The 13,980-nt window shown below is 33.8% G+C and overlaps 1 protein-coding gene across 1 annotated transcript; it reads right to left on the reverse strand.

The window, feature by feature from the left end:
* Positions 1–3,788: 3,788 nt before the first annotated feature.
* On the reverse strand, positions 3,789–13,763 carry LOC124934078 (plant UBX domain-containing protein 7). Its single transcript, XM_047474549.1, has 10 exons — positions 13,548–13,763; positions 10,924–11,036; positions 10,745–10,849; positions 9,893–10,085; positions 8,495–8,572; positions 8,219–8,287; positions 6,040–6,183; positions 5,748–5,847; positions 4,349–4,635; positions 3,789–4,194 (listed from the first exon to the last, which is right to left on the reverse strand). Exons 1-10 carry the CDS (start codon positions 13,647–13,649, stop codon positions 4,024–4,026), a joined length of 1,362 nt encoding a protein of 453 aa, XP_047330505.1. The 5' UTR covers positions 13,650–13,763; the 3' UTR covers positions 3,789–4,023.
* Between the last annotated feature and the right edge of the window lie 217 nt (positions 13,764–13,980).

Here is a 13,980-nt window from a genome sequence, read left to right on the forward strand (position 1 = left end):
CAGCCTACAGTCTTTCCTCAGACTTGCATGGATATGGAAGTATTCAGTCTATTTCTTTGGTATCATTCTCAACAGATACCCAAATTGTCTTCTTGTACTGGTCGGCCGCTTGACTTGGCCGAATGTCTTTTGGTAGTGAAGTAACCGGACTTCTTCCGGTTATTCTTGTCTTGTGGATAATCGGCTGTTTGATGATTTCGGTTTTGAGCTTTGGCCGATCCTTCATTTGTGTGGTCACGTTCCGAATACTCTTGATCGGTTTGGTAGCTTGACCGGTTCGGTTTCTTCAGTTGGTTCTCTTGTCCATCCGGTCCGGTTCCTTGTTCCTGCATGGAAGGTTTATTTAAGTTAGGTTTATTTGAACCGGTCTGAATTTATCTAACACTTATATCTAGACTAGCTTGAGTCTGAATGAAATTAGTTTTCTATGTTTGTATACCTCAACTTTGGGTTTAAATTTGAGAAGAACATTTGTATCCGTTTCTTGTTTATAGTGTGATTTGCTAGTTGGCCTCGTGGTTTTTTACCCTCCAGGTTGAGAGGGTTTTCCACGTAAATCTGGTGTTGTTTTGTTCTGTGCTTAATCTTCTGTTTTAGACTTGGATAACCTGTGCATTTACCCATCTCACATTTCTAGATTACAGTATAAAAGTAATTTTCGTTTCAAAATTCTCAATAAGTATGTCTGATGCTATGCAGGAAACCATTTCATCTTCCTTATTAATTTTATTTCTCTACTCTTAGGTGTCTATAACACCGTTTATAAATTGTGATAATATCATTATTATATTATTTAGTTTTCTTATAGGTCAATTATAATGTCTATAACATAATTTATGTAACTAAGAATAACAATTCTCAATACAATATTTATCTCTTTAGTTTAACATGGTATCAGAGCATTTGTTATCGTTCTTGAGTCAATCAAGTGATAGTCTTCCGTTGCCTCCATCAATGGTTACATTATCCATTGATGAAGAGCTCTAATCATTTAGTATTAATATTATTTTTTGTCGGTAGTCTTAAACAGCTTATCTAAGGTTTTGGATTTCATTTGAGTAGATTTATTTTCGTTTAATTGGATTGGGGATTTTGGTATCTTGGTGGAAATGAGTTTGGTAATTTTGTTCTTAAGTGAGGAGAGTAACTTAGACGGATTGAATGTTGATTTGGTTGAATTTGCTAGTTTATAAGAATTTTGGTTTTATTATTAGTCTTGGAGGAGAGGAAATTGGAAGTGAGTTTTTTGAAGCTTATTTCGATTAATCTTTGTTTGATTGGTCTCTGTTTGATTGATTTTGGTTTTGGTTGTTTTGTTAAGTTAGGGGGGTTGATTTTGGTTTGGTGTTTCTCTATGTTTGTGAAACTTGGTTTGATTGGTTTTGATTTTGGTTGTTGTTGAGAATAGAGAGTTGAATTTAGTTTGAGTTTTTCCTAAATTTGTAAAGTTTGGTTTGATTAGTTTTGGTTTGGTTGTTGTGAGTTGTTGATTTCAGGGTTTTTTTCTAGGAGTTTGTGAAACTTGGTTTGATTGGTTTTGGTTTGGTTGTTAATTTTGGTTGGTTTGAATCGAAGAAGAACTGTTTTTTTGTGGATGGTCAATGAATTGGGCAGAAGAGAGAAGAGAAGGATGATAATAAGATTAAGAATGATGTGTAACTTTTTATTATTCGCGTTTTTCGTTTTCTGATTGTCAAAGTCTCAACGATTATTATTTTTGCATATAAGTTTTAGTGCAGATGTCATAGTATAATATAATATATTGGTAAGATATTATCATAATTATTATTATTAAATAAGAGAAAAGAGAGGGAGAATGAGAAAGGAGAGGAGGTTTTATTATTCAAAACTTGAAGAAGAGGAGTGAAAGAGTGGTCCAGTTGGGAATATTAGGTCTTTTTTATTTAAATAAATTTTATTTTATATTTCGTGAAACTAAATTAACTGATTTCATCTCAATTTGGAAAAAACAAAAAAATATTTTAATCTGTTATTTTTTTTAATTCAGGTTATTTAGGTTATTTGAACAACCAAACAAAATAGAAGCTACTTTTATCATCAATCATTGGATTCGATCAATTTCTGACTATAAAACCAATCCATGACCTAGAAGTTATAATAATTTATTTAAAATTATTTAAATTTTATATATATATATAATATATATATATATATATATTAAGTGAAGATTATTTAAGATATATTCTATTATTTCTTAAAACTATTCTAAATTATATGAATGTAAATAATAAATTTAGATTTAAAAAAATTACAAATACAAGCATTAAATTTGAGAATAAAATTTGTATGATTGATTATAAATATTGATAATCAAAGTTTAGGGTTTAATGTCATGACAAATAAAGTTATAACTTCTACTTATATTTTTATAGGTTTTACTCTTTAGTTATGATGATAGCAGTTAAATAAATTAATGAAATAAGTATTATTTTTTAAAAATATTAATAGAATTTGTAAGTTCAAAACTTAAGTTATTTGCCATTTTATAAAAATACAAATAAAATGACAAAATTAATATTAAAAAAAAGTGCGAGATTGTTTATCATTGTATGTTAGATTTTTATTTTTGTTATTTACTTTTTTTTCTCTTCTCCTAGTGTCTTCAAATTGTGGGAAGCAAGAGAACTAATGATGGACGATGAATCATTGTATTGTTCAGTTACATCACATCTTCAATCTAACCTTTAACCATTTGGTTTGAGCTGAACCTATTGATAAAAAGTATTTGACACAAATGATGAAGGGTTTATGATGCTCCAAGATTAACATTGGGATGCCATTAAATCAAGCACCTAAATCTCTATTTTAAATAATCTTTCCTAAAATTTAAAGTACTGATTTCCTCGCGCTTCCTCAAATATCACAAAGTTCAAATCTGATCCGTTCAGATATTGACCGGTCTTCGCAGAACCATACAAACACGAGTGTTTTATTGTTAAATCACAGCATTTCATTATTTTTGTTTAGGATAACTCTTGTCATCTTCTGAATTGTTATTCTTCAAATATAAATATAATTAACACTCTGACCTCTAGATTTCTTAGTTTTTTAGTAAAAAATTACTAATGGCGGTGCGGTAAGTGACTGTCTATTGTCTCGGGTGCCTAAGCGGTTGAATATAAATATAAATATAATACAGATGTTCTATAATTATCATTTTACCAAAAAGTTAAATTAATATTCTCTAACATTGTAACATTTAATAAAAATAAGTATGTGGACGATCTGAAGAAGAGGTAGATGATCGAAGAAGATGTAGATAATCAAGGGAGACGAGGTGAATAAGATAAGAATCGAAAAAAAAGAAGATAAATGAATTGGAATGTAAAGAATCATTTCAAAATTTAAATAAATAGTGAGAGATAAAGAATTTTTTCATTATATATATATATATATATATATATATATATATATATATATATATATATATATATATATATATATTAGTAATTAATTAATTAAAAATAGGTATATATCTAGTACAGTTCAATAAATAAATGAAGCAAAAGGAGGATATGAAATTCTTCGGGTGTCTAAAAAAATGAGGAAGGCTTTTCACTGTTATGTAAGTGAAGTTGAAAACAGAAATCTTCAAGAGTACCACTACCATTTATTAGTTCAAGTACAAAAAAATCTATGAGTTGTATACGATGTCATGATGAGAGAACAAGTCTAACTATTTGCCATTTCATTTTCCAAGTTTAACTCAAATGAGTGGGCAAATAAATATTTCTTTAACCCAACAAGTATCTGATCAATTGAAAAGTTGAAACTCCAACATGAACAACAAATATGATAATAACATAGTAGCAACCATGCCTACAAAAAGCATGTTATATACACAACAAACTTCCTTTAAGTTGCTCCTAAACATATATATATATATATATAATATATATATATATATATATATATAGAGAGAGAGAGAGAGAGTTAGAAGAAGAAGAAAGAAGAAAAAAACAGAAACCTTTATTTATGACAAGATTGTGGCCGGTCATCATATCATTCCCAAGTAACTGAAATCATTGAGTTGGCAAGCCCTGATTCTTCAAATGTCAATATGATGTCATAGTCCAGATACTTTGAAGCTCCTGGTATAACATGCGCCAAGCGAAATGGTCTTGTCTCACCCTCCTTGAGGTCAAGGTGAGACAAACAGTGTGACCAAAGCAACTGTTGTGAATGAGAAAAATTAAAAATAATAAAAAATTATATATTATAAAAAGGAGAGGAGAGGGGGCATTTAGCAATCATATCACATGCATATTCAAACTATAAAAAATAAAAATAAAAAATTACATATGAAAGGAAGTTCAATGAGAGGCACCTGTATTGGATCTGAACGCAGGAAGTTCCTCTGAATTCTACGGCCATCTGGAAGACGAATCCCAACTCTGCAAATAAGATTCCTATCAGTTCCCTTTGGCTCTTCAGGCAGTGGTGGATAATACTTCTTCAGTTGCTGGGGAATTTCGTCTGCTGCCTTCTTGTCATCTATGGCCTCATCATTCACGCTAACAGAATGAGAATCTTTCTTGTTTTCCATTGAAGCTGCCAATGCTTGCAATAGTTCCTCATCCTCTTCGCCATGTATATTTGCAGTTGATGAATCCTCTGAGATCAAGCATCATAAGTTTTTCAGTTAGTCAGTTTGATACATCCAAATAGCGCTAGCTTATTTTAGACTCACTCTGATTTCAGCTAATAAACAAATAGAAATTCATTTTTTCATAATTTAGATACAAAATAGCAGCTTCTCAAACAAACATCAGTCTTTACTAAATTATAACACTAGTTGCTCCTGCTCCTATAAACTTGTTTAAAAGTGAACACATTCCCAAGTGATTCAACTGATTTAAGAAAAAGGAAAAAAATAAAATAAAGTCATCCAATGAAAGATGAAGCAACAAGGTTGTGTAGGAGAGAAGGCCGGCCACTGTCTCTATCTTGTTCATGGGTTTACGATGCAGCTTGCAAGCAAGAGGAGGGAGCTTGTCTCTGTGTTTGTAGGTTGAAGATGCAGATTGGGAGGATATTGGAGGGTTAGGTTTAGTTTCTTTGTTTCTTATTTTAATTTCTTCTCTCTTTTTTTCTCCCTTAGTTGTTTAGTAGCTGAGTAGGAAGTCACCATGTAAGCAATTTAACGGAAAAAAAAGGGCATGGAGCTATTACTAACGCTGTTAACTATTTATAAAATTAAGCACCTGCAGAAAAGTCCGAGATCAACATTGGGCATTCCAAAATGCAAGTCAATGTTATGCACTCATACCAAGTTTATGTGCAAATATAAAGCTTCTATCCAGAATATTTATGCAGCATTAATCATTCAACTAATATTATTATCATTCTTTACATTGCTTGAATGGACTCCTTTCCCAACCCTATGAAGCAGCAAGAGATCAGAATCCAGAAGGCAATTCTTATAATCCCATGGTAAGTTGACAAAGCAGACTACAAGTGCATCATTCTCAAGTTATAGTATTGCTTTTCTTCAAAACTAATATTACAATACAAACAGTAGTATATGTTACAGACAAGCCTCAATTTACAGAATGCTAGTGATTCTATAGTGTCCCTTTGATATTCTCTAACATTAATGATAGATCGAATCTCAGAATTTCATGAGTAAGAAGTCAACTAAAAAACAACAGTGCATACATCCAAATATGTAAGTAACTTGATTTTGGAAAAATAATGCAACGTGAAAAAGAGGCCGATCATTGTACCTTGTGTATTGGAAGGTGAAGTCAGAGAACTCTCTCTTGGGCGTTTGTGAGATAAAGTGACATGATCACTGGGGCTTCTATCCATTAATGGTAACAAATCCTACACAGTGGATTTTACAATTTTGAACATCAGATAACACAAAGTGGGTTTTCAAATTTTGAACATCAGATAAAACACAGTAAATTTTGCAATTTTGAACATAAAAGATAGAATAGAAGGTTCTGAAGTAGAGTTATCTAAGGAGTTCTTAGGATTATTGAGTAGCAACTACAAAAGTTCCCGAGTACATACTTCCAGCAGACTTTCTGGTTGTATCATTCCACGCCATAAACGAATTTTCTGCCCTGTGATAGGGTCAATGACAAGAATCACTGGGACATTATCCAACCTGTAATAAGTACAGACCTTCCTGCCTTCCTCAGTATCATCATATACCTATGGAATAGGAAATCAAACAAGGTTACCAAAACATAGGACCTACAAAGCACAACCAAAGAAAAAAACCCCACCAAAATGGTTTCCACCAGAAACTTCTGCACAGAAGTACCTTATTCCAACAATAATACACAAAAATAGTTTTGTTTCATAAATAAAAAAGGTCAGCAGCAAGAACTACCATGAAGCAGGGCCACAGAATGATCAATATCTTATTAGCTAAAGGTAACAACTTTAACTTAAATACTATTGTTTTTTTTAGTAAAGGAAGTTAACATAACCCCACAGCCATCCTCCACTTCAGTCTTAAATAAGTTATAGTATTGTGTGTCTATATAAGAGTAAAATATACTAGCAAAAGGTTACAGAAATTTAGGAGTTCAACATAGACAAATTATTTGAGAAGGGGATGAAGGCAATGTGGCAGGTTAAGACATGGAAGGCCGACCCCGAGGATTTGGTTTCCCTGGCCTGATCCCGAAGTAAATTAATTTTGCAGAAATGAAAACACATATCGTTAAAATAACTTACAAATTCAAGATTGATTATACATTTAACATGAATTGCATAAAAAATCAAAATATAAATGGTAATTTATAAATAGCATTATCCGATTCAAAGACAGCTTATTCTTGCATGTCTTTATGCAAAAAATTTAATCAAGTCGTCGTACTTATCCAAGTACTCATTTAAATTGCTATCATAGCAAATTCACTTAATCTCTCTTGTGACATGGTACCTCGTACTTATGTTTTATCAATTTCAACTTTGAAAAACTTCTCTATGCCAAAACAAGTGTAACCAGTATAGTTAACAAAATTCGATAAGTGACTCGTCATTTGGAAACCGCCATCTTCCAAATATGACCTTATAAAATCAAGGATGTCAATCAATTTTGTTACTTCCCTTGGTAATATTGTCTTCAAATGTCTAAGTTCTTGAAATAATACATCATCAATGTCACTGTGTTGGTTGTGTTCCAATAAACTTTTTTGTTTAGTGCAATGCTTTATCAATTGTCTTACCTAACCAGCAAGAAAAATTTTAGTTCAGATTTTATTCGTTTTATTGCGCATAACCTAGAGTTGGGCAATAAAGTAGAGATGACGAATATTGGTGGAAGTTATTTTCTTTAATTATTGATCATAATTAAGATAAAATAAATAAGCCACCTGCTGGATTCGAACCAGCAAACTAAGGATACCTAAGACAACACTACAAACCGAGCTAAGGCGGGATGCGCTACAGTTAGATATTTGTTGTTGTTTTTGAGGGGTAAGTGTGTTGCCCTATCCCATGGTCTTGTTGGACTTACTCTAGGGTTTAGGGTTTAGGACTTAGCCCGCAAAGACACTCAACCAATTAACCAGACGTGCCGCCTGACGGGCTCGGACTCAGGACCCTAAGGGACGTTGGAGATATCTAGCTCTTTTTGCCGCTAGGCTAGAAGAGGGGATAATCATTTTTTATATGATTGCTAAAAATCAAAGGTGAGATAAACATACCCACAAGGATGCAAACACGGTAAGAAAAGACGATATAAGTAGATAATAGATAATGAGAAATAGAGAACATAGTAAAAGTTTTTTTTGCAACCAAGGTGGCCGAGCCAGGTTTCGCACACCTCGACTAATTCCTAGAGGAGGCTTAGCACATGAACCCACCGTCATAACCTCCCTACTGAGCTACCTAAGGTGGGTAGAATGGGACAAAGGGTAGAATGTTGTAAAAGTTTGAAAGGTATTACAAGATTATTTGAAGGTTTGTGATTTGAACGGAAGTTTTAGTGATTTATTTGAAGAAAGGGTAAGAGTAGTAATTATGTTACCTAAATTAGGATACAAAGAACATAAACATGTTACAATGGGGAAAAGGAGTGGGCATAGACCAAACACTAAAACTTCTTCTGATATGCCTTGACATGGTTTATTTCATTTCTAACATCTTTACATCTCTCTAAAATGTTTTTGTTCTAGCTTACATGCACAAAGAATCAAAGGTGTCAGGCAAGAATTTCAGTAGCATGAATACAAACCTGCCAAAAGATGAAATTTGTACCGATGGTTTGTGCAACAGCTTCATTTGCCCAAGTATCGCGATTAAGCTTCAATGGAAGCATAAAACAGAAACTTTTAGTTATAAACCAAAACATCTTAAGAAGCAACAGTATTACAAATAAAATACCACTAATTGTCTTATTTTATTAAAATGAAGAAGGTGAATTGATTTTTTATTGTTCTTTTGATTTTTGGGTGGGGTGAGTGGAGAGGAAAGGAGATGAGATTGGTGGGATGTACTGATAGTGCATTACCATATGCGAGCTGAATTCACAAGTAGATTGCACATTTACAAGTAGCCATTTGTTCTGGCTCTTAGCCGCATCTTTTGCCTGCATAAATGATTTGTGATGTACATCAGCAGAATATTTTGTTTGTGCATTCTGATATATGGAATGGGAAAGCAACATTTTAAAGAAAAAGAAATCCATTGCTACTAAATCAGTAAGGTTAGTAAATAAGCTCCAAATCTATACACTTCTAATCATTGTAGGATTTTGTTTACAATATTCAACTTTCACAGATCTACTTTCATACAAATTTTAAATCAATAGCAGAATATAAATGGCATTTTATTTGGGTATATCAAGACAGAGTAGTCATAATATAATAATATGTTTTGATAATAGCTTGTATTGATGGCTAATCATTGAAATGCATGCAACTGAATGCAAATGTAAAAAAAAATCTATAAGCAAGCGAGGGAATCATAAACCATGTAATTACCATGGAGATTTCCGTGACCAAATAGTTGGAGAAGGTTTACTGAACTTCAATAATGTTTGATTGAATGAGAATAAATAACAAAAACTTAAAAAGATCTGTTACTAAACCACAGACAGAACGAGTACACCTTACAACATGTGTAGTCAGACTTAACTTGGTAGTAAATATATTTAAGGATTTACAAGTGGAATGATGTTGCTTCTAACAACTTGGCGAATAACTATGACATTAATAACTCAGTGATATTGTTCAGATACAAAAGACAGTTCAAAAAAATAAAGAAATTGTGTGTCCTCCAAAGGGGGAAATGGTACTAAAAGAAAACAAGACAGAGAACTAACAATAAAACCCCAAACCTGAGGGCGTGCATGAGCAAGTATAGGTTATAAGCACTTTTGCCACATAAATATGCACATAAGGTACTCTGGATTATAGCTAATAACCTCACACATATAAACAATCAATTTTTAGTAGTTTCCGATGTGTAACATCAAAACCACTCCAACTTAGATTATGCCTCGTAGCATTCTATCACTCTTCCCAATTACGACCCTAGTTAGGATTCGCAGATGACTGCATGACACTTTGTTGTTATATGATTCAAAAAGTAACTCACATGACACTTTCTTCTATCATGGAGTAGGTTGTAAACCATAATGCCATGTTTATTATCCATTACTCTGGTTATAATATTGGAATCGACTACAAGGGCAGAACAAACAGGCCATCAAAACCCGAATGGATATTTTAAAAGGCACCCTTATAACCAACACCATCCTTATAAACCCAAGGGCTAATCCATGAGTTCCCTATAAGGGACACCATAAGATAAGTTTGAATTAACATTTCCTATGGTTTACTTTCCGAAACTGTTTAAAGATTTTGATATCCCATATTTTCTTCTAATCGTGGGCATAGGTCATTACCTTCTCAAAGGGGCCATGGTACATTAATGCAAAAGGAGGGCGATAAAGTGATGCAAGGTTATCTCGAGAACTATCGGTTGTAGATGTGGCACCTTCATTTGACCCCCAAATCCCTGGATGTTTCATCTCCTCGTCAAAGTTGCGGAAAGGAACTACTGAATGAGATTCATGTGATGAATATCTCGCTCTTGATCTATTGAGAATGGAAAGGAAACAAAGCACATCTATGAGCAATAATAAATAAGTCAATGATTTGCTGTACTAATTTTTGCAGACGAGATCTTTGTGTTTACTGCAGATTTTAATGAAATTTTCTTTTTCAGAATAAAAATTAAATAGGTCAAGATTGCATGCATTCAGATGCTCCCACAACTTCCATATGAAGATACAACCGTCTCTATAATTGTTCTAGATGTACTCATTTCCACCTAAAAGCAAGACCCAAAAGGATGGAAAAGGTTTTAAAATAGCAAGAAATAAGGAAATCATGAAGTCTTCTACTTAAGCTCTCAGAGAAAACTAGATATCGCCTAATGTTGACAGGATATGCATAAAAATAAGGATGTCATGTAAGTGTAATCGACCTTATTCAATTACATCTCCCATCTGCCTCTAATTCCCTTGCCAATAGCAATAAAAGATATGGTGGCTGATGTAATAGAAAGAAGCTCTTATTACATACTACATATTGATTTCCTAAAGACCAGCCACTAGTATTGGATGACAGAAATTTTTGGCAGATAACACCATCTTGGCATGCCAACAGTACAATTAAAATTATAGCACAAATAATAGACACGAGAAAAAAACAAAAAAAGTGAGTAACAACATGATAAGACAGAACATGCATACCCATGCATATTGTCATAAAGAGCTTCTCTTTTTACAGGTATAGGTGCCCTCACTTCATATTCTCCATCAGGCCTAAAACTTCCATTTCCAAAGTCCTTAGATCCACTGAGACAAAGCATAAAACCATTAGTGTGAAGTTTTAAATTTAGATATCTCCTCCCTCTCTCTCTCCAACATACCCTGAAATTCGATCATTTGGAATATTTCCTAAAGGGGGAGATGATGTAACCATGCCACTCTCGTTTCCAAGATAAAATAGTTGAATAGCTTCATCAAGCTTCCAACTCGTAGCCTGCAACAAAAAGATGGGCAGTCTACTTTTGATGAAAATGAACCCAAGAAGAAATTATAACTTCGAAAAAAAATTATAAATATTTAAGCTTAGTACAAGTGAGAGACATAAGCTGAAAAAATAGATACTATATCACTTCAGAGTAAAGATAACTCCTTCAACTTTAAAGAAAAACAAATAAAAGACCATATACTGAAAGGGCAGACACATCCTGAAGCTATGAAACTCCAGCCACTGCTGTCCATTAAGGAACGTGAATGTATAATCAAATCTTCAGGAACTTCCTAGTATAACTGTGGTCAAGCAGAATGAATGGCATCTCATTGTACTCCGGATAGGTTTGACCACACCTGGCCACCAATCGACCTATGGGCCTTTTTTTCTTATTCTTTATTCCTGGAGTGAATTTATTCAAGTTCTGGCATGTAATTTGAAATGTTAAAGATAATAGGCTGAGGACAATATTTTGAGGATACTGTGGGTCAAATAGATTTTCTTATTAAATTACACTTTTTTCTGAGCCCCTACTTAACATTTTTGGATTTTATACGTCAAGATCAAACTAAAATGTTAAGTCTTGTCTACACAACGGAGTTACTTATATTGTATTAAAATCCACATTCCAGTGGTCTTAAGATGTACTCTAGCTAAATGTTAGGACACTTAGGTTATTATATAGTTGCACCCAAAGACAACCTTTATTCAAAACAGAGAAGCTAGGAAGGAGGGCGCACATCCAACTTCCACTACTTCACACACATCCATACCAGAGTTCCTAGAAAAATTGACATCCGGGATATAGACATATTTAATCTCTATCAGTAAGAAGAAATATGCAGTTGCAGGGACCAAGATCAGATTCTAGAGAAAACTAGTACCACATGTTGGTTACTGCATGTGAAATTATATGAAGAATATATAATATAGTAATGTATCTTGATACTTCTGCATTATGCAGAGTACTTCAATAATCATTAAGCTTGCCAGACACCATGAATTTTATGAGTTGAGATTTCAGAAAGAGTTTATAGAACGAAAAACATGTAAATGAACATATGCGGCTTAACCTTTAAGCCTATTTTACACGTTTGTCATGTTCTTAGAAGTCCAGGACTATGAACCATATACTTCAGTAATACACATGCACTCCGGCAGCCTGAAGTTTTCTTTTATCTATAATGGGAATGGATTGATCTTGGCAATGATTTGATGGTTGCTCAAACACAAATTTGGAGTCATGCAGGAATTTGATTAGTATGCTGATTATGTGCATGATTTGGAAGGAAGATAAGATTGTAATATTCAAGGAGATGGATCTCAATGTAAATTTAATACAAAAAGATAAGATTGGATTTATGATGGCATTTGCTGGTATATTTATTTTTGTTAGCGAAATGGCATTGGTATTATGCTCATATTCCCCATGCTGAAATGGCTCAGACCTTCATGTTTCTACTTTGTATTGGTCTTGTCTATTTTATGTCTATCTTAGCATTTTATTTTTTTTGAACAAATTCATTTCATTAAAAGAATAAAGAATAACAAAAGTTTGTCATCATGCCCAACACAAGAGAGCACCAGCAAAACAAGATCAGTCAATCCGATGATGCCAAAAACGAAAATCCCAAGGGGACAAGCCCCAAACCCTACCCACCCATGGAACATGCTCGTGGCCGACTCTCACGCCAAAAAACAGCAAGTCATCCAGTGAGCCGGAACAAAACCAGCTAGAAACTAAAACAACAAAAACCAAAACTCCGGGACAACCCGGTTAAACACGTGTTTCAAAAGACAGAAGGGGCAGACAAAAGCAACCTCAAAACATTACTTTCTTCCAATCTCGTCAAGATGATCCACGATGCATTCAGCAGAATCGATGGTGTTGCCCATCCTAATCTCCGCGAGAGTGGTCATCTTAGCATCCTTTATATGCTTAATGTGCTTTACAGAGAAAATAAATGATATCACACTAGTTGTTGCATCTCAATTTGTAACATATCTTAGGGTTAGGTATAATAGACTCTAATTCTCTCCCTTAACGATCTTGAATCATAACACAAGCCAATCAAAGGATGGAAAAACAACATATTAATTCGATTTTAAACTAAATAAGCTAAGACTGCCAGAGGAAAGATGGATTTCTTACCAATGTTACTGATTTCACATTCTGACAAGCCTAATCAAACCAAGTAACTCAAATGTATTGCCAAAGAACTGATATGTATACAGATGCAGCAGTTGCAGACATTCAAAGTGTACTTAATCCAACATATACCTACACAGTCTTCCAATTTCAGGAGAGCCATTTGGTTTATGTCAAGCAATTTTTTATTATTCTTTGGTCAACAAACAGTAGTCATAAGGTAAAGATAACCAAATCCAGCATTATATAGGCATCAAACTAACGAATAAGTTGCATATATCTGCAGAAACATGGACTGGAAGCATTTACGTCGAAGGAATAGAGAGAGAGAGGGAGAGGGAGAGAGAGAGAGGAAGAGCAGGAGGGACCTGTAGAAATTGTCTGGCGGTATCGGCAGTCTGGCCAACGGCGATCTCTAGGAATGAAGAAACCAAATTCTGCTTGTCGGCCGTAGTTAGAGCCCCGTCCATCTCCAATGATAGAGGTAAGGAGAGGGCGAGCAAAAGCAGAAGCTGAAAGCGAAAGAGACAACTCTTGAAGCTCAAGATCTTCTCGCTTTCCTAGAGAGGATTAGGAGATTATTTATACCCAGCCACGATTGAATTGGGTATTTACCTAGCTAAACAAGGTATAGATTAGAGAATACAGCAAGGCCTGTACAAGTGCACAGCGGAGAAAAACTCCTTTGCTTCCTTGTAAAATAAACTTAGATCTATATTCTCGACCCAAAGCTTAATTTTAGAAAATATCTCAATTTATTTTTGGTGGTATGTTAACTCTATTAGTTAATCTGTATTTAAA

Source organism: Impatiens glandulifera, chromosome 4, assembly GCF_907164915.1.
Source record: "Impatiens glandulifera chromosome 4, dImpGla2.1, whole genome shotgun sequence".
NCBI lineage: Eukaryota > Viridiplantae > Streptophyta > Magnoliopsida > Ericales > Balsaminaceae > Impatiens > Impatiens glandulifera.

Excerpts from the sequence above, each read along its gene's own strand:
- LOC124934078 (XM_047474549.1), bottom strand. The coding sequence starts at position 13,649 with ATGGACGGGGCTCTAACTACGGCCGACAAGCAGAATTTGGTTTCTTCA. Across the intron at positions 8,573-9,892 it reads ACCATGGCCCCTTTGAGAAG|GCAAAAGATGCGGCTAAGAG; the intron begins GTAATGACCTAT and ends TCATTTATGCAG. Across the intron at positions 8,288-8,494 it reads GTGAATTCAGCTCGCATATG|CTTAATCGCGATACTTGGGC; the intron begins GTAATGCACTAT and ends CTTCCATTGAAG.